At 46.4% G+C, this 26,031-nt stretch overlaps 2 protein-coding genes across 2 annotated transcripts in view; one reads left to right on the top strand and one right to left on the bottom strand.

Moving 5' to 3' along the window:
* Positions 1 to 14,825, bottom strand: part of CLIP4 (CAP-Gly domain containing linker protein family member 4) — an 81,104-nt gene extending 66,279 nt beyond the window's left edge. Inside the window, exon 1 of the mRNA XM_081068077.1 lies at positions 14,814 to 14,825. The gene's annotated coding sequence lies outside the window, so the exon portion shown is untranslated. The remainder of the gene's footprint in view (positions 1 to 14,813) is intronic.
* On the top strand, positions 10,480 to 20,004 carry PCARE (photoreceptor cilium actin regulator; the record flags this gene model as incomplete). Its single annotated transcript, XM_081068073.1, has 2 exons — positions 10,480 to 14,153; positions 19,830 to 20,004. 2 exons carry the CDS (start codon positions 10,480 to 10,482, stop codon positions 20,002 to 20,004), a joined length of 3,849 nt encoding a protein of 1,282 aa, XP_080924199.1.
* Between the last annotated feature and the right edge of the window lie 6,027 nt (positions 20,005 to 26,031).

Raw genomic sequence — 26,031 nt, forward strand, 5'->3', positions numbered from 1 at the left:
TTCCCCCCACAAGGGTAGTGCTTCTCTTTAGAAACACTCCCTGGTGTGAGCCTGGAATTCTCATTCAAAGAAGCAAATGTTTCAGAATCTTTGCCTTGAGGTACACGTGAAACTGAAAAACCAATGGCCCTAAAAGGACCAGACCCAAAGGATCAGCTTAGAAACTCGAAGCCCTTTTATCCAGCTCTGATTATTGCCACTGACATCCTTCAAGATCATTTCCCACCTCTGCCTGATGAGATAAAGCCCATCCCTTCGCGATTCCCACCTCTGCATCCCTATGCAGGCCGTGCCTTCTGCTCTGACTTCGTCTCTAATCTACCTCCACCTACCCTACCACCCTTCCAGAGCCTTCCTACATCTTACCTCTTCCGTGGAGAGCTAGCTCCCTAACTACTCCAAACCACACTAATTTCTCCCTCTTGCTAAGGAAGGACACATTTAAAAACCCAATTGTACTTAAAAACTATATTGTCTTAGTGGCTCACATGGAAGCATTTTGTCCTTTCTGCCTCCCCAGCGAGGATGTGAACTCCCCAGCGAGGATGGGAACATTTCTTTTCTATGCCTCAAAGCCCTCCGTACCTACTTGTCATAGTACATTTAAAATGGAAAGCTGTAACAAATATATTACGCTAATAATGTAAGATATTAACAATAGGAGAAACTGCAAGGCGGCCGAGGATGGTTGCAGGAATTCTCTGTGCTGTCTGCTCAATTTTATGTAAATCTAAAACTGCTCTTAAAAAATAAAGGCTTTCACAAAAATTAACTGAAAATGGATCATAGACATAAGTGTAAAATGCAAAACTATAAAACTTCTAAAAGATAGGAGAAAATCTAGGTGACCTTGCATTTGGTAATGACCATCCATGACTTTCATATATCCATGAAAGAAAAAACAAGTTGGACTTCATTAGAATTAAAAACTTCTACTTTACAAAGATCCTGCTAACAGAATGAAAAGACAGCCATAGACTGAGAAAATCTTTGCAAAATATTTATCTCATGAAGGACTTGTACCCAAAATATACAAAGAACTCCTGGAATTCAACATAAGGAAACAAACAAACTAGAAAAATGGGCAAAGGATTTAAACAGACCTCACCAAGGAAGACATACAGATGGCAAGTAAGCATGGAAAAAGATGATCAGCATCAAATGCCATTAGGAAATGACAAATTAAAACAACAAGATACCACTACAGACCTATTAGAACAGTTCAAATCCTAAACTTTGACAATACCAAGTTCTGGCAAGGATGTGGAACAACAGAAACTCTCACTCATTGCCGGCGGGAGTGAAAAATGGTACAGACGCTTTGGAACACAGTTTTATAAAGCTAAGTATAGCCTTCTCTTATGATCCAGTTATTTCACTTCTTAGTATTTACCCAAGTGATCTGAAAACTTAAGTCCACACAAAAACCTGCACATGAACGTTTCTAGCAGCTTTATTCATCATGACCCAAAACTGGAAACCAAGATGTCCTTCAATAAGTTAATGGATAAACAAAGTGTGGTACATCCATACAATGGAATATTATTCGGTGATAAAAAGAAATGAGTTACCAAGCCATGAAAAGACTTGGGGGGAACCTTAAATATACATTGTTAAGTGAAAGAAGCCAGTCTGAAAGGCTACGTACTATACGATTCCAACTATATGACACAGTTGGGAAAAGCAAAACTAGAGACAGTAAAAATATCAGCAGTTGCCAGGGAAAGATGGAGAGAGAGGGAGGGATGAATAGTTGAATCACAGGAATTTTTAAGGGCAATGAAACTCTTCTGTACGACACTGAGATGGTGTATACATGACATTATGCATTTGTCCAAACCCACAGAATGAACAACACAAAGACTGAACCTTAATATAAACTATGGACTTTAGTTAGCAATAATGTATCAATATCAGTTCATCAATTGTAAAAAAAAAAAAAAAAAGTTGGATTGTGAAGCATTTTTAATACTCTATTCAGCTATTTAGCACGGAACTGACTTTTTTTTAACTTTTCGATATAAAATATGTCTAAATTCCATCACAGTGTATGTCCAACTTCTGAAACTCATGTTCATGTGTCTAAAATAATAAGACGCTTTGCCCAGCATGCTAACCTGTGCCTTAGCCAGAACGAGCTTCATTGGAGGCCTGGGTGGGCAGAGATTCAGTTTATAATGACACTTACTTCAGTTTATCATGTCACCGCCTTCTCAATGTCGCCCAGAAAAAACTTTTTTTCCATTTCTCATGGCTCTCCCTCAGCGAGAGCACAAGCTGTTTAGAATGTTGGTTGGGAGGGTATGGAAACAGGTGTTTTCACATGGGCTCCCTCGTGCCCATATGCAGATGCAATTACAGAAAGCCAGGGTGGTGGTGGCAGGCTGCGACTTGCCTCCCTGTGAGTGCATAGGTCTGCTCCCCTGGGGCCAGCGAATACATAATAATGACAGTGCCTGTGGTGCTATGGATACCAGGTTTAAAGGGCCAGAGACCATTTTTAATAGTTCAGACCCTTAGCCAACCTCTTAGGCTGCCAGCAGCAATGGCAGAAGAAGAATCCTTAATGGGCCTGGCACTTCACTTCCCAGCAAGGAAGAAGCCTGGGGAGCTGCAGAGACTCTCCTAAAGGAGATGAGGGAATTAACATCCTGATTCACCCTTCTCCCTTCCTCCAAGCTCCCACCAAATGCCTCTAAAAGGCAAGATGCGTAGTGACCTGCCTCCCAGGGCCCAGGAGGAATGGAGAGGTGTGTGCAGAGTGGGTCTAGAGTGGACAGACAAAAGATATCCAGCACAACCTGAAGTTTTATACCTTCCCTCTTCTGGCCATGGGGTTATAATCTGCACCGGGCGTCCTCAGAACTTTAAAAATGTCCTTGTTCTATTTGTGACAACATGGATGGATCTTGAGAGTATAACGCTAAGCGAAATAAGTCAGACAGAAAAAGCAGAGAACCCTATGATTTCACTGATATGTGGTATATAAACCAAAAACAAGACAAACAAATGAGAAACAAAAACTCATAGACACAGACAATAGTTTAGTGGTTACCAAAGGGTAAGGGGGGTGGGGGGAGGGAGATGAGGGTAAGGGGGATCAAATATATGGTGATGGAAGGAGAACTGACTCTGGGTGGTGAACACACAATGGGATTTATAGTTGATGTAATACAGAATTGTACACCTGAAATTATGTAATTTTATTAACAATTGTCACCCCAATAAATAAATTTAAAAAAAAAATGTCCTTGTTCTACCAGCAAGTGTTAGGTCCGCTTTCTGATATAAACAGACTACTTTGAATGGATTTCATCATGATTTCTGATAAGCCATTAGGTTGACCTTTTGAGCTGCAGCCACAGGTCAGGTAATAACTTGGAAGAGCAGCCCATAATGAGTCCAGGGTCTGTTCTCGAGATTTTGCTGACTCTTGACTGTCTGTAATTATTGGAGCCAGTACAAATTTCACAGTCACTGACTAAAGTGTACAAAAATGTCTTTTTCTCTATTCTCCTATAATTGAGTGTAATTTCTGCCTTGAGCCTCCATCCTGCCTCAAAGCAGAGAACATTTAATCTAGTCACTCTCAAATGAACTCATTCAAATTCAGTCATTTCCTAGCCAATTCAAGTTTATAATTCAGTTACAATTAGGTGTAAAATTCCTTTTCCCCCCGCCCCTCTTTTTCTTCCCTAGAATTGAATCTCAGTTCTCCAGGGCTTATCTGAGGAGCCCACTTCTTGGTCTCTATCTGTCCCGTCTGACTCTGGGCATGATTTAGGTGACATGGGTAGTCTGTGGGACCCAAGGAGGTTCCCATTAGTTATCTCCATTGAGGGGGCAGCTCTATCCTCACCTGGTTCTCATACCACATCCTGGGCTGACCCCCTGGCGCTCTCTCTTTCGCTGCTAAATTTTGTTCTCCATGGAAGCTTTCCGGACATTGTGGTTGGCCTCTTGTGCCACTCTGATCTATGGGAGACTGGGGCGGGCAAGTCTCCCATCCTTTGTACCTAGACATGCCACACCACCATTCCAACTCTGCCAAAGCAAGATGGCATGAGGCAATTCTCCCCAAGGCTTGCTGTCTTGCTCTCTCCCCAGCCTCACACAGTGGCCCAGGAAGGCACAGTGGCCCAGAGGGTCACTGGCACCTCTTCTTCCAGGACCCTCCAGATGAGGTCTTGAGATCGGGGGTGGGGCACAGAGAGTCCCACATTCACATGTAACCCTGGGGCTTCTCTCCAAGCTCCTACCCATTCCTAGCTCAGGAGGTATTTTGTAATTAGTGGGGTGGGGAGAAGAGGGGGGAGATTGTTCTGTCTGTCTCCTCCAATTCCCTTGAAGAACTTTCTGTCTTATAACTGAGTGGAGCCTTGGAATTTAGAAGTCAATGATTCAATGACGTGCTCTTAGTTTCTTCACAGGGCTTTGCCAACATGGCAGTGAGAAAAGGGGCTTGAGACGCACTGAAGAAACCTGAGGAGTACAAGGAGACAGAAAAGCTCATCCATTGACATTCCATCTACATCCCAGGCTGCCACAGTGCAGGCCTGTTTATTTCCATGTACTCTTCTACCTGTGAAGTACAACCAACAGTAATTAGACTAATTGTATTTCATGACTGAACTTAGCTCAGAAGAAAATTCTAAATGACATTGCTGTAAAAACATATTTGGGAAATAGCTACTTGTTGAAATACATGTTTACGGCCATCCCCACCTCCCCATGGCCCCAAGGCCCCATCTCCCTACTCTGACTACTCATTTAGATAGATAGGTTACTGAAGGATGGTGATCAAATCAGTTTCTTTATTTAATAATCGCACTTCTTATCCTCCTTCTCCGTGAAACTCATCTCTCATGTAAGCACTCGCTTACACATTTTTCCTGTCATCCCATTAGTTTACCATCTTGTGGTCTCAAAGAACTTAGTATCATGTGGCAGCCAGTTCACTTCCATTTTGAGAACCCTTTAAAATATTAAAACCTGTCCTAGAAATCCCTAAGAGAGGCCATAATTTATAGCTATCCATCTTGCAATACGTCCACTGTTAATTGTTTCAGAGACAAAGCTCAATTTAGTCATATCCTCCCATTTCACGGGAGCTCAACTTTTAAAAATAATAACTTCCCCCCAAAAATAAAAATAACTTCCCGAATATAAATTTGTCCAGGTATTTTACCAAGTATAAATTTAGCCTTTTTAAAATGTGACAACAAATACAGACATGATAAAGAAAAAGACTGAAAGAGCTGATTATGTGAAATGAAAACTTCTGTACTCCCCAAAATATCATAAACAAAATTAAAAGGCAAAAGGAAAAGTTTTTTTTAAATATTGGCAACATATATGACCCGTTCAAATGTTAAAATCTTGAACATTAACAAAACATACCAGAGAGGTAAATACCCCAATTTAAAAAAATGAACGGAGAATGTACAAGGAATCCCTGAAAGAAATTATGCAAAGGGCCAACAAAGCATATGATTTTTAAAATAGGAAAATTCTCTAATAAATTTATAAATGCAAAGATGCCATTTTCCTCTTTCCAATCGAAGATTTTTTTTCGAAAGGATAATATCCAATGTTGGCAAGTTTGTACCAAAATAGGTATGTTTTCACACCACTCCTGGGTATAACCTTCCTGGAGAGGAATTTCACAATTTGTACCAAAATCTTGTAAAAAGTTTATATTCAGGGGGAGTATTCCTCCCCACTCCATAAGCGTGCTCCTCACAATACTTCCAAAGACTACAGTAGAGAAAGGTGGGGGGATAACTTTACAATTGAGCAACCTGACACACACTCCATCAACCCGGTGGTCAAGGTCAACTTCAGCAGTCGTAAGTCATGTTAATAGTATGTACTCTCGATATGATGTAATAAAAATGGTACATTACCTCTGTGATCTTCCTGTCAAAAACCCATAACTCCCATCGAATCATGAGAAACACAATCCCAATTGAGAGACATCTTATAATATGACCGACACTTCTCAGAACTATCAAGGTCATTAAAAACAAGGCAAGTCTGAGTAACAGCCAAGAGGAGCCTAAGGAGTTATGACAACTAAATGTAATGTGTTGTTATGGACAGGCTCCTGAAACAGAAAAACTACAGTAGGTGAAAACTAAGGAAATCTGGATAAAATACGGACTTTAGTTAATCATTATGTATCAGTATTGGTTCATTTACTGTATCAAATGAGCGACACTAATATAAGATGTTAATAATAATAATAGGGGAAACGGTGCAGAGGACGAGCAACTCTGGATGGATTGGTCTAAGGTATACAGCAGTAGCCAGCTTAATTTTTCAGAGATGGTTAATGATTCTCCCAGCAAAGCAGGGGAGGTAAGCCAATGAAATGATATGTGTAAAGTGCCTAACCCAGTGCCTGGAACACAAACACCAGCTCCCTCTTCCTGCCAGTTCACTACAGGAGTTGCTTGCTTATCGCCTGTTCATCCACATCTGGACCAGGCAATTCTGTTGCAAAGATCATCCCTTCAGATATGACCAGGTATGCCCTAAGCCTTGGCTAGTGGGAAATTTTTCTCAGCTTTTGCAATTCAGGAGAGCTCACTGGTGAAGCTGATAAAATTTGTGAGATATGACATTTTCTTCAGGTTGCTTAAATGACCTCCAGTTTTGGCTCAAAATTGATACCACCTTAGAACCATCTTTTGCTGATCAATTAGGTCATGAAAAAAATGGAGTGGGATTTATTTAACAAGCTGAAGGTCAAGGACAAGCCTTTAGTAAACTAATGTTTACTGTACAAATTTATGTTTTGGATGTCATGGTGTGACCTATGATATGTTCACTTTTTTTTAAAGTGACCTTTTGAATGTGGAGCCTAATTTTTCTCTCTTTGAGTATGAACTGTACTTAGTTACTGACTTGTAAAGAACGTAATGCGGAGTAAGTAAAGATTAGGACAGAGTGGTTTCCTCCTTGCTCTCTCTTGGACCTCTCGCTCTGAGAGAAGCCTCCTGACATGTTGTGAGGACATTCAAGCAGCCCTGTGGAGAGGTCCATGTGAGAAGAATTGAGGCCTCCTACAAACACCCGGTGAAGAATCAAGGCCTTCTGTCAACAATCATGTAAATGAGCTGCCTTGGAAGCGAACCAACCAGCCCCAGTCAAGCTTTCAAATGACTGTAACCCTGGCCAACATCTTGACTGCAACATGATGAGAGACCCTCAGCCAGAACCACCCAATGAGCTGCTCTGAAATTCTTGACCTAGAGAAACATTTCATAATGAGACAATGTTTGCTGTTTTAATCTGTTACATTTTGAGTTATGTAACAATAGACAACTAATACAGGGACCCTTTTCCAAGACCAAGAACAATATAGCTGGGACTTTCTTAGGCACAAAGTAGAGCATACGATATTGATTTTTGTTTTAGTTAAGGGTGTGTGTGTGTGTGTGTGTGTGTGTGTGTGTGTTAACATAAAGTGCACAACTTAAGTGTACAACTCAAGGACTTTTTACCTATGTACATATCCATGTAACCACCACCCAGGGAAGATACAGAACATTTCCCTTACTCTAAGAAATTCCTTCATGCCCGTATCCAGTTAATAACTTTTCCCAGATGTAGCCACTTTTCTGAGCTCTATAACTACAGATTAGTTTTGAGTGTGCTTGAACTATGTATAAATGGAATCATTCAGCATGTGCTCTTGTATGCCTGCCTTCTTTCACTCGGCACAATAATTTTTAAATTTATCTCATTACGTGTTTCAATAGTCTGTTCCTTTTATTGCTGGGAAGTATTCCATTATACAATTATGCCAAATTTATTTATTTCCCTGTTGACAGACATTTGAATTATTTCCCATTTGAGGCTATTGTAAGTAAAGCTAATATGAATGTTCTTGTACCAGTCCCTTTGTGGACCTCTACAGTCAGTACTCTTGGGCAAATTCTTAGGAATAGACTTGATGGGTCATGAGGTGCGTTTCTCTTTAACTGCCAAACCATTTTCCAAAGCAGCTGGGTCATTTCACACTCTTACTCAAAGAATTTTTTTTTTTTTAAGCAAACCCAGTTTGAAAAGAAAGAAAAACAAAAATTAGTCTTAAAGAAAAATGAGTGGCAGTGAATAAAGAGCTTTCTAAATTATTTGGAAGAGTCAAGAAAACCAGTCTACAAAGCACAGAGCTATCTGACAGCTGAACCTCCAGGAAAATACTTTTGTTTTGATCATTGGTTTGGAAATAATTGTGGCCACTTTGATCAAAGGTTGTCACAAAGATAATTGGAGCGAAGGCCCACGTCCCAGGATGAGAAGAACTTACATAAAGAACCCCTTCAGGTGATCTGTCCACTCTGTTAAATGGAAGAGAAAAGACTCTTCACCCATGGTGCTCTTGTTTACTGGGCCAGCCTAGCTCTGTGACAAGTGAAACAACTTCTTGATGCCTAACACAACTTGCCTCCAGGCACTGAGTCAGCTTTGTGTTTCCCATGAGGTCTGCTTCAAATAAACAGATCTGAGCACTTTAGTAATGATGCCCTCTGGGGCACCGGGCTGTGACAGGCATCAGAGTCCAAACACAGCCCCAGTGGCCAGTAACACGGCTCCAGCTTGTTCACAGCAAACAAGAAATCGCTAAGTCCTTTCTGGTTCTGAAGTCTCCGCGACACCCACCGTGTTATTTTCATGTGTTTTATGGGGTTTAGTAAGAGAACATGAAAACTAGAAAGCCAGAATATCAGCTCCAATCCCAGCAACTTCCGGAGATGCTCAATGAAATATTTCTTCTATTAAGAAACTTCAAAATCGGCAATGTGCTCTATGTCCAAAAATGGGAAATGGTTAAATAAAAGCTCCTCTTCCTCCTGCAGTTAATGGGAATTGTGTGTTTAAGAGCAGAAAAATGATACAATGAGGCCCTAGAAAAACCCTGAGGCAGGACTGTGCTGAGCAGAGGGCCAATTTGCACAGACAGAGAATCGTGAAAATCCTGGATCCAGGGGCTCCAAGCCCACCAGTAGGCAATTATTTCCAGACAACTCAGGAAAGGACTAGGAGTTGGTCCTGGACAAACTGAGGACTTTTCTTATGACTTTTATTATGCTATGTGGCCTGGATGCCAGCGGAAAAGGAATACGAAATTCCTTTTTGTTTTTATCCTGAGTACCTACCACTTGCCAGGCACCCACCAAGCGTGTAAGCATTAATTAACTTAATCCCCACAACAGCCCGTGAAGTAGATACTATTATCTCCTTGTCAAAGATGAGCTCTGCGTTAAGGAAGCTCAATAACTTGTGCAATTTCCTCCAACTAAAAGGAGAGGGAGTCGGGATTGAAACCCTAGTCTCCCCACTTCAAGCGCTTGCTCTGGACTTTACTAACAGCAAACAGAGGTTAAACGGAGATTTTAGATGGGCAGCTGCTATCCTTAGCTATGGACAAGAGGACCACACACGTAGAGCAGAAGCTGTGCTTAAAAAGGAAAATACGTTTTTCCCTTTAAGTTCTACTCCTAATGACCAAATGGATCTCCACGGCCAGTTTTAGCTTATATTCCTATGGGAAAGGTTTAATCAAAAAGCCTCTTCCTGTGAGAGCACTGCCTCCCTGAGCCTCTGTGGTCCCTACTGACTGGCCTTGAGCTTCGTGTGGCCGTGAGTTTCTCTGCTTTCCCCCTCTACACCAGGGAGGATGGCTTCCCTTCTACCTACCTCACTTTCCTGGTGTAAAGGAAAACCACCTCGTCTTTTTTATTCACTGTCTTATTTAGGGGATTTCTCCAGCACTAGAGTCATGGTGTTTTTGTAAGTCACACAAACAAGAACGCATTGCTTCTATTACTGTCTATGTGTGTCTGGGGATCTTCTTGATAATAGCAGGCTGGTTTGCCTGGATTAAACTGTGAAGGTCATCTCTCTGCCAGGCTCTGTCATCGGTGAGCTCTTGCTTCTTTTCCACAAATGTGTCTCTTCCAGAGCTTTTTGCAATTATGGCTCATTCCTCTACGTTTCATATGGCAGGCGTGTGAACAGAATTAAAAGCATAAGCACGTGCAAAAATAATCCACTTCCCAAGATAGTAAACGCTGAGAAGTCCTATATTAGAACACACTGGGACTGCTGACTGGCTAGAGCGTGATTAACCTAATAGGCTTAAAGTTCCACTTGCCATCCACATCTGTCAGGACACGAGCAAAACGCAGGCCCCTACTACACAACACTGAGGTCCTTTACAATTGCCCTGCTGCTCACTAACAGCAGAGGGTTCAAAACTTAGAACAACAGGACGACAGACACCATGGCGGGGCCAAAGAGGTAAAGCAAGCTCGTTCTGACTGAAGGACATTGTACCATGGACTTCAAAGGATTCTGACCTGGAAATGACCTGGATGGACTAGTAAGACTGCCTTTTGTTCCTATTTCAGATATGATTCTCTGGAAATTATGAATCTTGTGGGTGGGAGATGACTACAAGCTGAAATCATGGGGTGTACGCCTTCCCACAGTCACATTGCTAGCAGCGTGGCTAAGAGTGGCATCCAGTTTTTTAAAAAGCCCAAAGCAATTCTGCCAGCAGGTCAGGGGGGCAGTGAAAAGTGCTCCGTCCCTATGCTGGTTCAAAGCTCCACCTGCTGTGACTCTGGCGGTGACCTGTCCCAGGGACAGATGCCAGCAGAGGTGCAGTCAGGTCCCAGATGGACCCAAACTATGGCCGAAGGCTGTCAGCTCACAAGGGATTCCACTGTAGGCAAAAGGAAAGTTCTGGAAGAACTGATCACAGAAACCCAAACCACCGCATCCCAGCTGAACAAGTCACAAAGCCACATGGCGAAGGACGTTCCATTCAAGACCCACAGGTCACAAGGAGCAGCCTTTTCTGGGGAAGAGAGTGATGCCCAGGAAAACTTCAAATGGGAAAGGGAGCTGAAATGCCACAGGTCCGGCAATCAGGGCCTTCGCAGCCAAACCACCCTTCCTGCTCATGGGCCTGAGGGCAAAGTAGACTTTCCTGAGCCCTTGGTGAAAGCCCACCAGCATGCCTACACCTATCTGCACTCCTGCCTCTCCAAATACGACGCAATTCTGAGCCTCACCCATCAGGCCACCCAGACCCAGGAGCTGCTGCAGCCCATGGTCAGCTGCCTGCTGGGGTGCTTTGACAAGGTCAACCAGCTCTTGGGGGAGCTCTCCAGGGATGGAGAAGTGCTCCTCCAGGAAGTTAGGGGGGCTCCGGCATGGCAGTGGAGGAAAGGAGAGCCCCAGGAGCAGCCGGATCTCCTGCAGCAGCTTCTGCAATACACAGTCTGCCGGCTGCAGGTGCTTGGTGGCACCGTGGCCTCACTCACTGGTGGCTTCCTGGAGGGCTCCGGCAGCTACCTCCAGGCCACCGCAGGCCACTTGGGAGATAAGCTGAGCGTGAAGAGGGATGCGGATGAACGCCTCCTAAGGGCTCTGGGGCAGCTGGAGAGCTTGGCGAGTGGCCACAGCGACCCTGGGGTGCAGGGTCTCCCCTTGTGCTCCGAGGACAGTGGCATTGGTGCCGACATGGAGTCTGTGCACCTGGTGGACAGGCTGGGCCAGCAAGGCAGCCAGGACGCAGTGTCGGAGCCTGTAGAATGGAAGCCAGGGACGTCACCCACAGTGGAGGACAGGCTGTCGGGACATACCCAGCAGCAAAGTTCGTCCTGGAGGGCTTCAGACAGAGCCCAGGACTGCCCACTCTCAAGGTCTCCTACGACAAAGATTCAGCCAGCGGCACAGCATGAAGCAGGAAGCCCAGGTGCCTCCAGCACAGGCCCAGAAAATACTACCTCCAGGTCTCTGGGGCTGGGCAAGGGCACTCTGTGTGGCTCCTTTGAGACCAGGATCTCCATGGAAGTGCATCTTTCTAAAGGCTCCAGGTTGATGGATACTCCACCCCTCAGTGAAGCAGAGAACAGCAGCACAGAGGAAGACGGTTTCCATCCAAGGCCGAGGTCTTCACCTGCTGGCCCAGAAAGCCCATTCCAGCCACACCCCGGGAGGCTTAGGGATCCCCAGGCCCAGGAAATGATTCTGAAGATGAAGGAAGCAATCAGTGAAAGGATCAAGTTTGTCCCTGTGCCCTCCAGGCTCCAGGACTGGGCTGAGGAGGAGGAGAAGAGAACGGTCCCACCAAGACCGAGCACAGTCGGTGGAGGCAGGAGGACCCCTGAGAGGCAGAGGAGGTCCCAGTCAGAGGCATGTCTTAAGAGTCACATGGAGGAGCCCACCCTCCAGGAGCTGCAGAGGGTCCAGCGAGACCTCAGCCAGCGGCTGGAGGTGTTCTACGCCCTGGGCACACGTCGGCACGGGCGGAGCAGGGAGCAGGATCCACAGAGCAGAGCAGCAGCCCTGAGGCCTGACCACCGCGGCAGGGTCGGCCCGAGTAGCACCATCAGCAAGCTCAAGGCATCGCTCACCAAGGACTTCAGCATCTTGCCGAGTCAGGACAAGAGCATTTTGCAGAAATGCAGTCCCCATCCTCAGAGTGAATGGCCCCGGCAGGGGGAAACTGCGGGGCTTCCAAATGCTATCCCATCAGGGGAGAAGGCCAGGCAGGCTCCTGGCGCCAGGGACTGGGGCTTCAGGGCTCACCCCACAGGGACGTCAGTCAGGAAACTCATTGAAACGTTCAGTCCCACTGAGAGTCTGAACACACTGCGGGAGTCTAAGGACTTTGGGTCACGTCCTTGCCCCAGGAAGTGGGGGGTCCCCATCATGTCCCCCAGATTTCCCATTTACAGAGGGCTTGCCCCTTTGTATCCAAAGCCCCGAATTTCTCCAGCAGCGGACAGAGGACCTCTCACAGCAGGCCCAGGCTGGAGGCCCTTAGCTCCTATCTTTCCCGCTCTGCCGACAGCAGAGACATCCAAGAATGAGGCCCTCTGCTGTGAAATGCAGGAAGACCCAGAGCACCTCCCTCCACCACCTCTGGAAATCCTGATGGACAAATCATTCACTTCTCTGGAGCCCCCTGAAAGCAGCAACCTGGTAGGGAGCTTCCCCGAAGGGACCAATGTGCCGGGGCTGGGAGGGACTGGCCCTGCCCAGAGAACATGGGCTTCCCCAAAGCTAAGAACCTGCACGAGCCCCACTCACCTGCTGCCCAGCAGGAGCCCTGCCTCCTCCACCAGACCCCTCAGCGCAGGGCCAGGGGGCAGCAAGAGCAGCTGCAACCCTGGAAAGCTTCCCTTGGACCTCAACCACCTGCCAGCAACTAGCCGAAACGCAGAGGGGGAAGGTGGCAGAGCTCAGAGTCAGCCACAAGCAGACAGGGCCACAAGTGTCTCCAAGCAGCCCCAGAAGGCAATCCCCTGGCACCACGCCAGTCACACGTCTAGGCAGAATGGGAGCCCGGAACCCAGCCTGCCCAGACCAATTTGGGGGTCACATTCTCCCAAGGCCCCAAGGCAGAGCCAGGTGAGAAGCCCCCCCCTAGTCAGGAAGACCTCCCCCACAAGGGCACAGTGGACACCCAGAGCAGACAAGAGACACTCAAGCCTGCCCTCCTCTCGCAGACCTGCCCAGCCAAGCGGTCCCTCTTTGCACAGGTCCCCCAGCCCAACACTTAGCCCTCTGGTGAGCCCCAGGTCACTAAGCCCCCCAACAGTGAAGAAAGGTGCTTCCCCGCCACCCCAGCACAAGCTGCCCAGCCCTGTCCCAGAGAGCCCACCCGCTCAGCACGAGGCCTCCAGGCCCCCCACCCAGTGCACAGAAGCAAGTTCGCCTGCCTCTGGCCCCACCCCATCTCCCCCAGTATCCCCACCTCAGGGGCACAAGGAAACAAGAGATTCTGAAGACAGTCAGGCAGCCACCACCAAAGCATCTGGGAATACAGGTTCCATATTCTGCCCAGCCACCTCCTCCCTGTTTGAAGCTAAATCGCCATGCTCAACAACTCACCCACTCACCCCATCGCTGGCACCTGAAGAGGGGGGCCTTCATGGGACCCCTACAAGGTGCTGGAGGAGCAGCTCAGGAGCACGACTGAGGGTGGACTGCCAGCGGGGACTGGCCCTGTGTGCCCTCAACCCTCAGCCCTTCGTCAGAAGGGCAGCGTCTGACCGCCAGCCGGGACTCCGCCTCCGACTGCCTGCCTCCAGCAACGCTTGTGAACCCCAGCTTGGCCCGAGCAGGTAAGGAAAGGCCTCGTGCCCTCAGGTGCCCTCAGTTTTTGTAATAGAGCCGAGGGGTCCTTAGGATCACCTGGCTCAGTAGCTTTCAAACTGTGCTCCAAGGATCTAGGAGAGTCCAGCACCCCCCCACTGCTCCCCCAAACCCAGAACAACTGTGTTCATCTGCCACTCATTTCAAGTTCCGAGAAAGATTTTAATTGAAAAGACGTTCTACTGTGTTAAAAATAAAGTTTAAAACAGCCAAGTTAGTCCAACCACACAAACCCCTTTATTTTACAGGGAAACTGAGATAAAGTGACGTGCACCCCACTCCCACCCCCCAGTTGAGTCACAGTCACCCTATCTAGAACCAGCAGCCTGGCTTCTGTCCTTCTTGGCTTACTGCAGAGGACCAGCATCTAGGCGTGAGGTTCTCAAACGTGGTGGTCGCAGGGCTCCTTCACATGCTTCAAAATGATTGAGAACCCAAAAGAGCCTTTGTGTATAGAGGTTCCATCTATCACTCTTTACTGTATTTAAAATTAAGGAATGTTTGAAATATTTATTAATTAACTTTTAAATGACCCTATTATATGTTAACATAAATAATACATTCTTATGAAATTTAACTATATTTCCCGCAACAACAAAAATTTAGTGAAAAGAGTGGCACTGTCTTACATTTTTGCAAATCTCTGTCGTCTGTGGCTTCACAGAAAGACAGCTGGATTCTCAGATCTGCTTCTGCAGTCTGTTGTGGTATCACACATCATGTGCACAGGAAAACTCCACTCTATATTCATGAAAGAATGAGTGAAAAAAGCAAATAAGACCTTAGTGTTATCATGAAAGTAGTTTTGACCTCATAGAACCCCTGAAAGTGTTTTGGGGGTACCCAGGGCACATGCCTTGGGAATGGCTGGTCCCAGAGTATGGAATATCCCCCAAGGACCAGCCTCCACTTCTCATCCAATCCAGCCTCAACTCCACCTCTCCCTTTAGAGATGTGGAGAGGAGGAACGGGACTCTTCGTGAGCACTGAGCAGCAGAACCCAGGTGGAAGCGTTGCCATCCTCACCCTTGGCCGACTGAGTTACAAGTGTGCTTTCTCACAAAGGCAACTGACTTCCATGTCATTGGCCCAGCCACGCAGACAGCCGGGCACACGGCTGCCATGGGCCAGGAGCACAGTGCCCCAGCCTGCCTGATTATTGAAAGGACTCGTATGCTCAAGTGGTTATTTTGCAGAATAAATGGAAATGTGTCAGTCTTTTCCAGAATTGTGGCATGGGGCGGGGAACGTAAATCCTATTAGAGAGGAATTCTTATCAATGTGTCTCGATATCAGAGTAGACAGAGTTCAACCAGCACCCGTCCTTGCTCTCTTTGCATTGCCCACCATTGTGTAAATCAGCTGTTAATTTCTGCCAGAGTGTCACATGTTACAGACGTAATCTGTTGAGGCATAAATAGTAATTTTTTTTTACAAAGTACTCAGCAGTCGATTTTAAATAAAGATATTATCTGGGGAAAGTTGTGCATTATTGTAGTTATATAACCTTCCCCAGCCACTTGAAAGAAATGAAGTATTGATTATTTTTGCAAGAATCTTAATGTAACACTGCTCTTTTCTTAAATCTGAAATGAGCTTCCTACAGAACTGTGTCTTTCATCTGAGAACCTCTATAAATGTTAATGCATTATGCCTCACGCTAGCCACTTATTCAGTTATTAGATTTCTAAAACTGTGCCCTTCAGGAGAAGTGCTGGAGAGAACAGGGACAATAAAACGGCATTAATTAAAAACACTAACATTTTAAAACAGCAGGAGCAATAATAAAGCAACATAAAATTGTTCAAGAAGAAAATAATGCCCTTCTCTCAGGCTTTTCCTCAGAAGAGGGCACCCTAAAATGTTGTTTTATGTCCTGAATCTTAGTAGTTGGAGAGATTGGACTGGGGGTGGGGGGAGTACTTATAGCATGAAAGAGGAGGATTCTTAAACAGGAGCTTTCCCAAGGTCATGTGGAAGGTCACAAAATGATTCTCACCCATTCCCCCATCTCTTGGTAAGACCACTCCTCTGAGCCGTTCCCAACTATGAAACTGCATACGTGATGGATGTGATGGGAAAATGCTCATTCCCTACTCCCCACCCCTCATTCAACTCTGTAAAGTTGCCGTCTAGGAGCAGAGGCAGGTCCGCTGTAAGAGCACTGAGCATTTTTCTGCTCCGTAGATTGCAAGCATTTTTCTCTGCCCTCCCGCATACAGGAAACCATACCAGGGAACTATTCATGCAATAAGCCAACAAGCCGGTGCCAGAGAGCCAGAGACTGCTCAGAACAGGCTGTTTCTCTAAGCAAGGACACAAGTCGTATCTTGCAGCAAAGGCAGGCTTGCAGCACAAACTGGCCTGCAGCTGGATGACCGCTTCTGGTCATCCATGCTAGGCACAAGCCCCTCTTATAGGAAAAATGGTGATGTTTACATCCTCCAGATAGTGGGGCCCAGAGGACGGGGAACAGTCCATCGAGGCTTATGCGGGAAGCTCAGTTACTGAATTTCAACAGTTATTTATTTCTGTGTTGAATGCCCTGGTAGACGTGCCAGTCTCTAGGTCTCGGCATGCTGGAGCACTGCAAGCATTCAAGAAGAGTCCAGACTTTCTCCCCTAAATGCAGTGCTTTTGGTCTTTGCTAGTGCTGGACTTCCCAGGAAGAGGCTCTCTGCAGAACCTTCCCCCCCCATTTCCTGGAACAGGCTACCTGGGCAGTCTGCCCCCCAAACAGTTCTGGGAACAGTTGAAACCACAGCTACATGGTGGCAACCAGGAAAATCGACCTCCTAGCCTGAGCTCCATGCAGATGTGAAACCTAGCTGAGGTTGGGAAAGACACAGTTCTGAGACCAAACCATGAGTCAGACTTTGCAGTCAGTCTCCACTGACACCACATGACACAGCCTCTCCTCTGGATATGTCCTTTCCACGCCTGCCGGCTGCTCCAATCAGAGGACAGCAAAGGGTCATGGACAAAGTATATCCTGCATTTGCCTTCCCCTGTTCCAGGGGTACGGGGAAAAGTAAGGTGGGAACTGTGCCCATAAATCACACTGGGTCCTGCAGGGACCTGTGATGGGGCCAGAGTCCAACACAGATGAGACTGGCTCTAAGTACCACAGTGGGTGGGTCCCTTACTGCCTGAAAAGCATGTGTACCAAGTCTGACAATTAAGTTCGCGAACTCATCCTAGCCCAAGTGCTACATACCTCATTGCTGAATATCACTACGGTCACCTTCGAAGTCCTCCCCTTGGGAAGCTATGCACCGATGACAGGGCCTAGTCCAGCCTTCAAAGCAATTTTGGAACTCATTCTGGAATGGCCATCAGAGCTGTTATCATATTATCCTTGATGTCTGAATATCATCAAAATATCTTCCTTTCAATATTACCTTTATCTTCAGGTAAAGAAAGAAGTCATTGGGGGCCAGATCAGGTGAGTAGGGAGGGTGTTCCAATGCAGTTACTTGTTTACTGGCTAAAAACTCCCTCACAGACAGTGCCCTGTGAGCTGGTACATTGTCGTGATGCAAGAGCCATGAATTGTTGGTGAAAAGTTCAGGTCATCTAACTTTTTCATGCAGCCTTTTCAGCACTTCCAAATAGTAAACTTCGTTAACTGTTTGTCCAGTTGGTACAAACGCATAATGAATAATCCCTCTGATATCAGAAAAGATTAGCAACATCGTTTTGACTCTTGATTTGGACTGATGGAAATTTCTCTGTCATGGAGAATTGGCTGACTTCCATTGTGCTCTTTTACGCTTTGTTTCAGGGTTCTATTGGTACACCCATGTTTCATCACCAGTGATAACACGGCCCAAAACATCGTCTTGCCTCTCCAAAAGGTCTTGGCAAACTTCGACTCTCCTTTGCTTTTGTTCATCCCTGAGCTCCTTCGGGACCATTTTTGCACACACCTTTCTCATGCCAAGATTTTCAGTTAAGAGTTTCCGAACTGTTTATCGATGTTTACTTGGTTTGCCATGCTTCTCCATCCAATGATTTTGCTGCACAATTCAATGAATTTTTGCAATGTTTTTGTCAGTTCTGCTCGTTACAGGCCGCCTTGACCTCTCTTCATCAGTGATGTGTTCTCTCCTCTCAGAAAAACATTTAACCCATGTGTACACAGCCGTTGTCTTCATGGCATTATCCCCATAAACTTGGACTAACATGTCCCTGATGTCACTTCCACTCTTGCCAAGTTTAACAAGAAATGTAATGTTTGTTTGTTGGTTTAATTCAAGCTCAGACATTCTCGCAACGGCATACACAAACATGCAACAACAATAATGAACGCCAATCAGCAAGATACCACCACACGCTGACATGAACACAGGTGTGAGACACTGACATACCAAAGTTATGAAACCTTACCAAGCTGTTTGTACAGCGCTGCTAGTGTAAGCACATGGTGGAAAGTTCGAGAACTTAATTGTCAGACCTCATATGTGAGTCTTAGTGCCACCCCACCTCACCCCCCCATTCCTGTTACAGTAGAGCTCACGGAATAGTCAAGAACATGCTGTCACAGGCAGGGAGAAGGGCCTTCTGGTCTGTGCGTGTGGGGAGCTGGGTCTAGTCCTGACCCTAATGTGACTGACTGAGACACTCTGACCCTGAGGGGCACACCTGCAATGTGAAAGGGTGGTCTTGGGGGTCCTTCCTAGGTGTGACGTCCTAGTCATGCTACAAAGCAGCACCAGAGTGACAGCTAGCCATTTATCGAGCACTTTCCCACGCTAGCTAACATGTCACGAGTTATACATGCTTCATCCAATATTGATATTTTTGAGTGCCCTATAAGATGGGTACTAGTATTAGCTCCACTTTGCAAAGAAGGAAACTGAGAGTCAGAAAGATTAACTAACATGTACAGATCGCATAGCTGGTAAGTGGAAGAGCCAGGACTTGAACCCAGACAGCCAGACTCCAACCTCCACACTGTAATTGTAAGGCTAGCCTGCCAGCACACGGCAGTGTGGCCTTCTGAGCTGGTCCCCCTTTGGGGCCAGGCTTGCGCCATGCTTGTGACCACTCTCCACTCCGTATTCCCATGCATGGTAGGTGTCCCACCCCACTCAAAGCCCTTCTCACGGCATGACTCAGCAGTGGGGAAGGTCTGTTATACCCAAATGCCAGGCCTGGGCCAAGAACCTTCCATTTTATTCCATTCAGGAAAAGGGTGGCAACAAAGCAGGGCAGGTTTTGTGTGGGGGTTTTTTCTGTTATTGTTGGTGTTGTTTTTCGTTCAACTAGCTGAGCCTAGACTTTTATTAAAAAAACAAGTGCTTTAAAAACAAACCCAAAATAAAGGCCCAGCTCCCAGAGCTCCTGAGGGAGTGGCTTTGTTCACAGCAGCAGGATTCTGGGGGTGAAAAGAACAGGATTCAACCTGTCTGCCGAAATGCCCGGAGCTTGGCTCCCACGGCGCCGGGCCACAGCAGGCACGCAGCAGGACAGCACCAGTCAGGCAAGCCTGATACAAAAAGGCAGAGGCCTGGCACCAGGGACCATCAGGCCTGTGGGAAGGACAGACCAGGAGGGACAGAGAGGCAGGATGGAGAGCGGGGGAGCGGCTCAGAGGAATAGCAGAGGAGTGTTTGATCTGTATCTGTCCTTTCTCCCAGCAGCAGCAGTGAGGAGAGCCCCAAGAAGGACACAGAGCCATGGAACAGCCCCTGTGCCCCAGAACAGAAGGGCTGCAGCAAGGGTGCCCCAGAGCTCTGTGTGCTGGGTCACAGGCTGCAACGGGAGGACAGCCCTGGCCGCACCCAGGACAAGCCCCAGCAGAAAGAAGTAGCCTGACAGACTGGCCAACACAGCCATACTGATGCCAGTCACCCCGGAAAGCAAAGCGTGACAACCAAGCGTCAGGCAGCCCCATAGATGGTGGGCCAACCAAACTCCTCCTGAGGTGTCCAAGAAGGGCCTCCGGGCCTGGAAGCTGCGCTGCCCAGCAGGTCTGCTGAATTCTAAGCAATCCTGTTTAGAGTCCCAGCTCCTGGTTTGCCTTGGGGTTCAAAGGTTAACTATAACTTTGGACCCCACAATGACACTCTTTAATCCTTCAAGTACGAGCCTTAATTTAGGGGGAAAATGTGTTTATTGCTTGCTCGATGGGTCAGGTGTCTTACCTGGTTTACCACCGTGAAATCATTTCATCCTCACAATAAACAAAGCAGATAGCATTCTTCTGGGTTTGCAGGTAAGAAAACAAAAGCTCCCTCCCACCCAGCGACTGGCCTGAGCTCACACAGCTAGGAAGAGACAGAGCAAGACTTTGAACAGGTGTGCCAGCACTAGAACCTATTATCTTCTGTTACATTTGATTGCCCACGAGTGTTCCATCACTCCAGGTGCCTAAAGCACACAGTTGCACAAATGGTTGGAAAGCTTTGTTTTTCTAAGGTTAAATACTGGTACAACATTCAAGACCCGAGGGAGAGCTTTGTGTAGAAGCTGATTGCTCCAGAGATAAGAAGGCTGAGATGGAATTAAGACACACAATCCCACCCACCCTCCTTCTCCTCCACCCCCAGCTCAGCACCAAAACCCTAGATGCAAAGCTTCAAGCCCACTCTTGCAGCCATGCCACCTCTCAGGCTGTATGTCTCAGAGGTGCGTCTCCAAGGCTCTGGCCTACGCGTCCACATGCCTCTCAGACTGAGTGGGCACGCATGACCCAGCCTCCCAAACAAGGCAGCCTGTTCTCCATGTCCCGTAGGGTCTGGAGCTCAGGAAGACATGTGCGTAAGGTGCATGCATACATACATATGCCATCTCCCCCAGGGGCTTCTTGACCAACTTTATCCAGGTCACCTGCAGAACTTCTGCTGGAGTTGAAGTGAAGAATGAATGGTGGGTCATTCGTGCCAAAAACAGGCTTCTGTCAAGGACCTAGATATTTGCTGCAGATCTTGGAATTTTTCCATTGGAGGCTGTGGAGTGCCTTCCATTTAGAAAAGAATTTGCAGTAATTGGGTGATTCAATCCGGCTCAGTGGGTTGTCACAAGACAAGAATTCTCACCCACAGGGTACAGCTAAGAGGAAACCCTCCAGATCTGCTGCAAAGCTGATTTCTTAAGTTTGGCAATATTATAGACTTCAAGTCCTTTCTTGTTGAGAACATGTTAAACTGCATCCTGGGAACTAAGCTACCTCCTCCGGGGTAGGCCATGAGTCCAAGTCAATGAATTCCACCTTTACTTGTCCAGTTATTAAAATAGGGGTGAAAGGAACATCTCTTCAAAGGCACTCAAGGAACAGTGATTAAATTTCCAAGTTGGGCCACATCCCCCGCCACACACACACACACACACACACACACACACACACACACGCTGAGAAATGTCTGCACACCCAGCTGTATGCTCACAGTTGCTATGTAACTGCACTAATCGTCAGAGCAGAGCTCAGGCAGCAGCAAGGCTGGTTCTGGGGCCCTGCTACACCCTTGAGCAGGGGGGTGGACCCTGGGAACCGGCCTGGGCTGCAGGAAATGGGGTAAACCCAGCTGCCCAGGCAAGGCAGGGCTGAGGTAAGTGTGTGAGAACAGTAGGTTTAGGAAACCTGCTTGATATAGAGCTGCTCAGTCTCCCTACATGGTTAGGCCTGCAGCGTGGGTAGCAAGGGGAGGGGAGGGGTGGGGTGCTGGGCAGGCTGGGAACTGAGCTGAGCATGCAGGAAGCAAGCAGCGTGCAGAGACCCAGCTCCCAGGCAAAAGGACTGGTCAGAAAGCGAACCCTGCCCTGGGCTATGGTTTAGGGGCGGGCTCCCTGGAGGTCTGAAGAAACAAAGCAGAACTCCAGCTTCAGGGAGACTGGACAGGGACACAGTTGATGACACTGGGACACAGCGTGGGGACGTAACCACAGGGATGATAAAGTCTAGTAACTGGAACCAGGGTAGAAGCAAGAGTCAGGTCCACATAAAGGAGAAGTGAGGCTGAGTCTCCAGCCCAGGCTCCCCTTTAAAGGGCCTCATCTTAGAGGTTTGGAGCTGGCTTGAGCGTATAGGGGGCTGAGTGCACCCAGCTGCAGCGATGGAAGCTAAAGATGGGCAACTGGGAGCCAGGCAGCCTATTAGGTCACGGAGGGGTAGGCATCAGAGAGAACACCCTGGAGGAAGGAGTCTGGAGTGAACCACTGCTGCCCTCCATGAGTGTGCCTGGCAGGAGCCTCTCTGAGACCAAGGGTTGCCCCTTCCCCAAGCTAGGCCGGTAAGCAGCAGCCAGCTAACACCCACCCCTCCTATGCTACAAGCAGCAGTGGATGGAGACAGGGCTTCCAGGATTCATGCCATCAGCCGTGCCTCAGTGCATGACTCCTCATCCCTCTGCATTTACTGAGCACCTACTTCTGCCAGCACAGTGCTAGGCTCTGCCATGTATCCCATGTGTGATGTAATGAGGGGCCCCAAAGGTCTCCAGGCTCAGGCAGCAGGGACAACTCGCTCCTGTAGACACGTGTTGCCCCATGACCCAGAGGCTTCAAGAATCCCAAGTCGGTTTCCCTGGGGCAGATGGGGAGGGGTTGCTAAGGCCAAGGGCCTGAGTGTCAAAGAAGATCAAAGGTGAAGCGGTGCCAAGCTGGCAGAGGAGCAGATGGTCAAAGATATGCTTTTATGCTTATCAACTGCCAGATTGGGATCCCAACTGCCAGAGGTAGCCCAAATTACTTGAGCATTAGCCTTTGTACAAAAGAAAATAAATCCGCCACAACAGACCAGTTGTGTGGCATAAGGTCAGTTTCCCACCTCCTGGAGACCAGGCCTTCCTTTTCTCAAACCCACATTTTAGGTTCTGCTTTGGAAAGCACTGCTGGTGGCCCACAGGGAAGCCCAATTCCGCAGCTTCTCAGAGGGATCACTCTTACCCACCCAAGAACCTCGTCCTTGCTCAAGGGAGAAGAGAGGTTTTTGTTTTGTTCTGTCTTTTTAAGTTAATTAAGCCAATAGACCCAACCACTGAGGACTCAAGAGTCTGCTTTTGCTTCACAGGATTAGAAACCAAGAAGAAATGTTGGGTATAAAGACAAAAGGGAGATCCATTTAAGGAGTACATATTACACCCATTTTCTTATTTGTGCCAACTCTTGTCCATGGAGAACCCCAGAGCAGTGAAGAGGGAGGTGCTCAGTTGGCCCTTTATCCAACATATTAGTTACATCGCAAATAGTTCAGCCCCGGGGGAAAACACAATTTTCTGTTTCGATCAAAAGGATTCAGGGAAGAAAAAAAAGCAAATATAATATTCTGATGGAACAGTGGTAGCTTTTTGGAGGTATAAATACAATCTTCAAGATGAACTGTAACCTCCCTCCACAGTGTGGGTCTGAGGGGTTGTATACTACCGGGGGTGCCAAAACAATGTATACAAGTGGACACATTGGTCAACGTTGCTCAAGCTGTAGTTTGCCGTAATCAAAACTGTCTGGACGCTGATGGTAACCACTTTGAGCACCTCTTATAATTGCAGAAGTCAAACGTGACTTGTATTCATCTTTTGTTATCAGTATATATTGAGTATTACAACTTTAATAGTTTTTTTCTTTCTTAAAATGTATATACATTTTTTTGTCACCCTCTGTATAAGTAGTATCTATTTTCCTTCCTCAGATCATATACCCAGTTCAGAACCTAACATAATCCACGTTGATAAAAAGTTCAGGTAAAATAGATCAAAGACTTTTCTTTCATTATGAAGAGCTTACATGTGACAAGACTTGGCTCATAAACCCTACAACATTAATGAAAGGGATTTTAACAAATACATTACTTTTTTCTAAAACAAACCAGTGTTTTGCACGTATCAGGGGAGATGTTGCAGTGAATTATATGTGAATTGTTAATTGATCAATTACAAGCTGCCAACACTCACTCCATCTTCCAAAAGAAAGGTTTTCAAAGATAACACATGTGTTAAGTAGCCCCACATCGAAGTTTCTGTTGAACTGCCATAAAGTCCATGTGTTCGGAGCCTATAGTAACAAAACCTGTTATATTGTGCTGTGTTTTACTCCCTGTGCCTACCTGAAGTTTAAATAAAGCCCCATCAATCCATCCAGACATTTTTATGCAATGTAATTAAAGAAGCATTACCCACGCAGAGAAGCAAACAGCTAATTCACTCAGCACGCGAATTCACTTTTATGGAGGGCCCTGGACACTGCTGGCTTGACTTATATTCCTGGATTTCAGAGAGTAGCCTAACTGATAGTCTGTGGGCCCTGTATCAGGTGGCTATAGAATTCACCTGGTCTAGGAGCCGGAGTTCTGAATGCAGTAATTTAGAAGTCTAGTGTATGAATCAACAATCTGTTTGGGCAAGAATGATGGCACTGGCAGGATTCAGGTAATGCCCACAGACAAACCTGATGGACCTGCATTAGAGGAAGAAGAAAGAAAGGAGGAGTCCAAGGAGAAACAAGAAGGGATGTGGCATGTGTGACGGGTACTCTCAGAAGCCAGTTAGAATTAGGACCCAGGAGCTGAGGTCCAACACGCCCATCAGCCCACTCTGTGACCTGGCTTCCTTCCTAACCCATCTTTTGAGCCACCTTGGGGAACTGAACTCATAATCCCTCTGCCATTTTTGTTTTTTATGTTCATCGCAGTCTTCTTTGTACTTTAAGACTGTGATTAAGAAAAGAACTCAGTACCATGTCCCCTTCCTTTCAGATCCGCCCTTTGATTCTTGGAAAAAGTTAAAAACAGCTGCCAAACTCAGCTAGAATTGACTTCCACCTCTGAAGGAGTCCATGTCTTTCAAAGTGGAAAGACTTTAAAACATTTTGTTTGTAACCACAACTACACTTGTCAAATCGATCAAATAGAAAAAGCAAATTAAGCTTTGGGTCCCCATGTTGGGTCGTGGATGATCTGTAACTCAGATGGTGTGAATGATTTTAGTTCCTTCTCAACAGCTGGCTTTACTGGGATGAGGCTAGAGTTAAAAGTTACAACTTTTCTTTGTGTGCAACACTACTTTTTCAAAATACAATTATCTACATTATTTCATTAAATCAATCATTAGAAAGAATTTATGAACACAGCAAGTATTTCGTCAATTTCTTTTACAAATTAAAGAACAAAAGTAAGCCAAGAAATGGCTTGCTGCAAAGACACATTGCCAACAAGTGGCAGAACAGGTCCCCTAGCCCCTGGCCAGCCTTGGTTCTAACACCTTCTGAGAGCAGTACATTACTGGGGGGTGGGGGTGGGAGCAACATGAGAAGCCATAGGAAAAAATACCACAACCTTCTTTGAAAGAAATTCTCAGTTTTCTCCAACATTTACAAATAGGAAATTATCTTTCATATCTAGCCCAAGTCCAGCTGACATTTTAATCATTCCTGTTAAACTAGCTCGGATGGAAACTGAAAACAAAATATCCAAGAGAATTTTTAAAAATAATAATCCCCTTTACGTACCTTAATCACTCCCCATCCCTCCCACAAAACAATTTTTAAGAAAGAAAATCTTTAAAAAAAGAAAGAAAGAAAGAAAGAAAGAAAGAAAGAAAGAAAGAAAGAAAGAAAGAAAGAAAGAAAGAAAGAAAGAAAGAAAGAAAGAAAGCCCTTTCCAAAAATTTTTGTTCCTCATTGTCATGACCCCCCAAAGTGGGTTTCCAGGTGAAAGCCATCACAGGAGCGGATGACACTTCAGGAGACAATGATTACATTTTATTTCCAGAGCCCCAAAGCGGTAAAAACCAGTGGACGAGACAAAAAGGATATATAGACCCTGGGAAACAGATTGCCTTCAAGAAAATTATTGATCTAGCTTTTTTCTCCTTGGGAAGGAGACAGGATTGGTTGTGTTTACAAAACCTG

Source organism: Rhinolophus hipposideros, assembly GCF_964194185.1.
Source record: "Rhinolophus hipposideros genome assembly, chromosome: 12".
Taxonomy (NCBI): Eukaryota; Metazoa; Chordata; class Mammalia; order Chiroptera; family Rhinolophidae; genus Rhinolophus; species Rhinolophus hipposideros.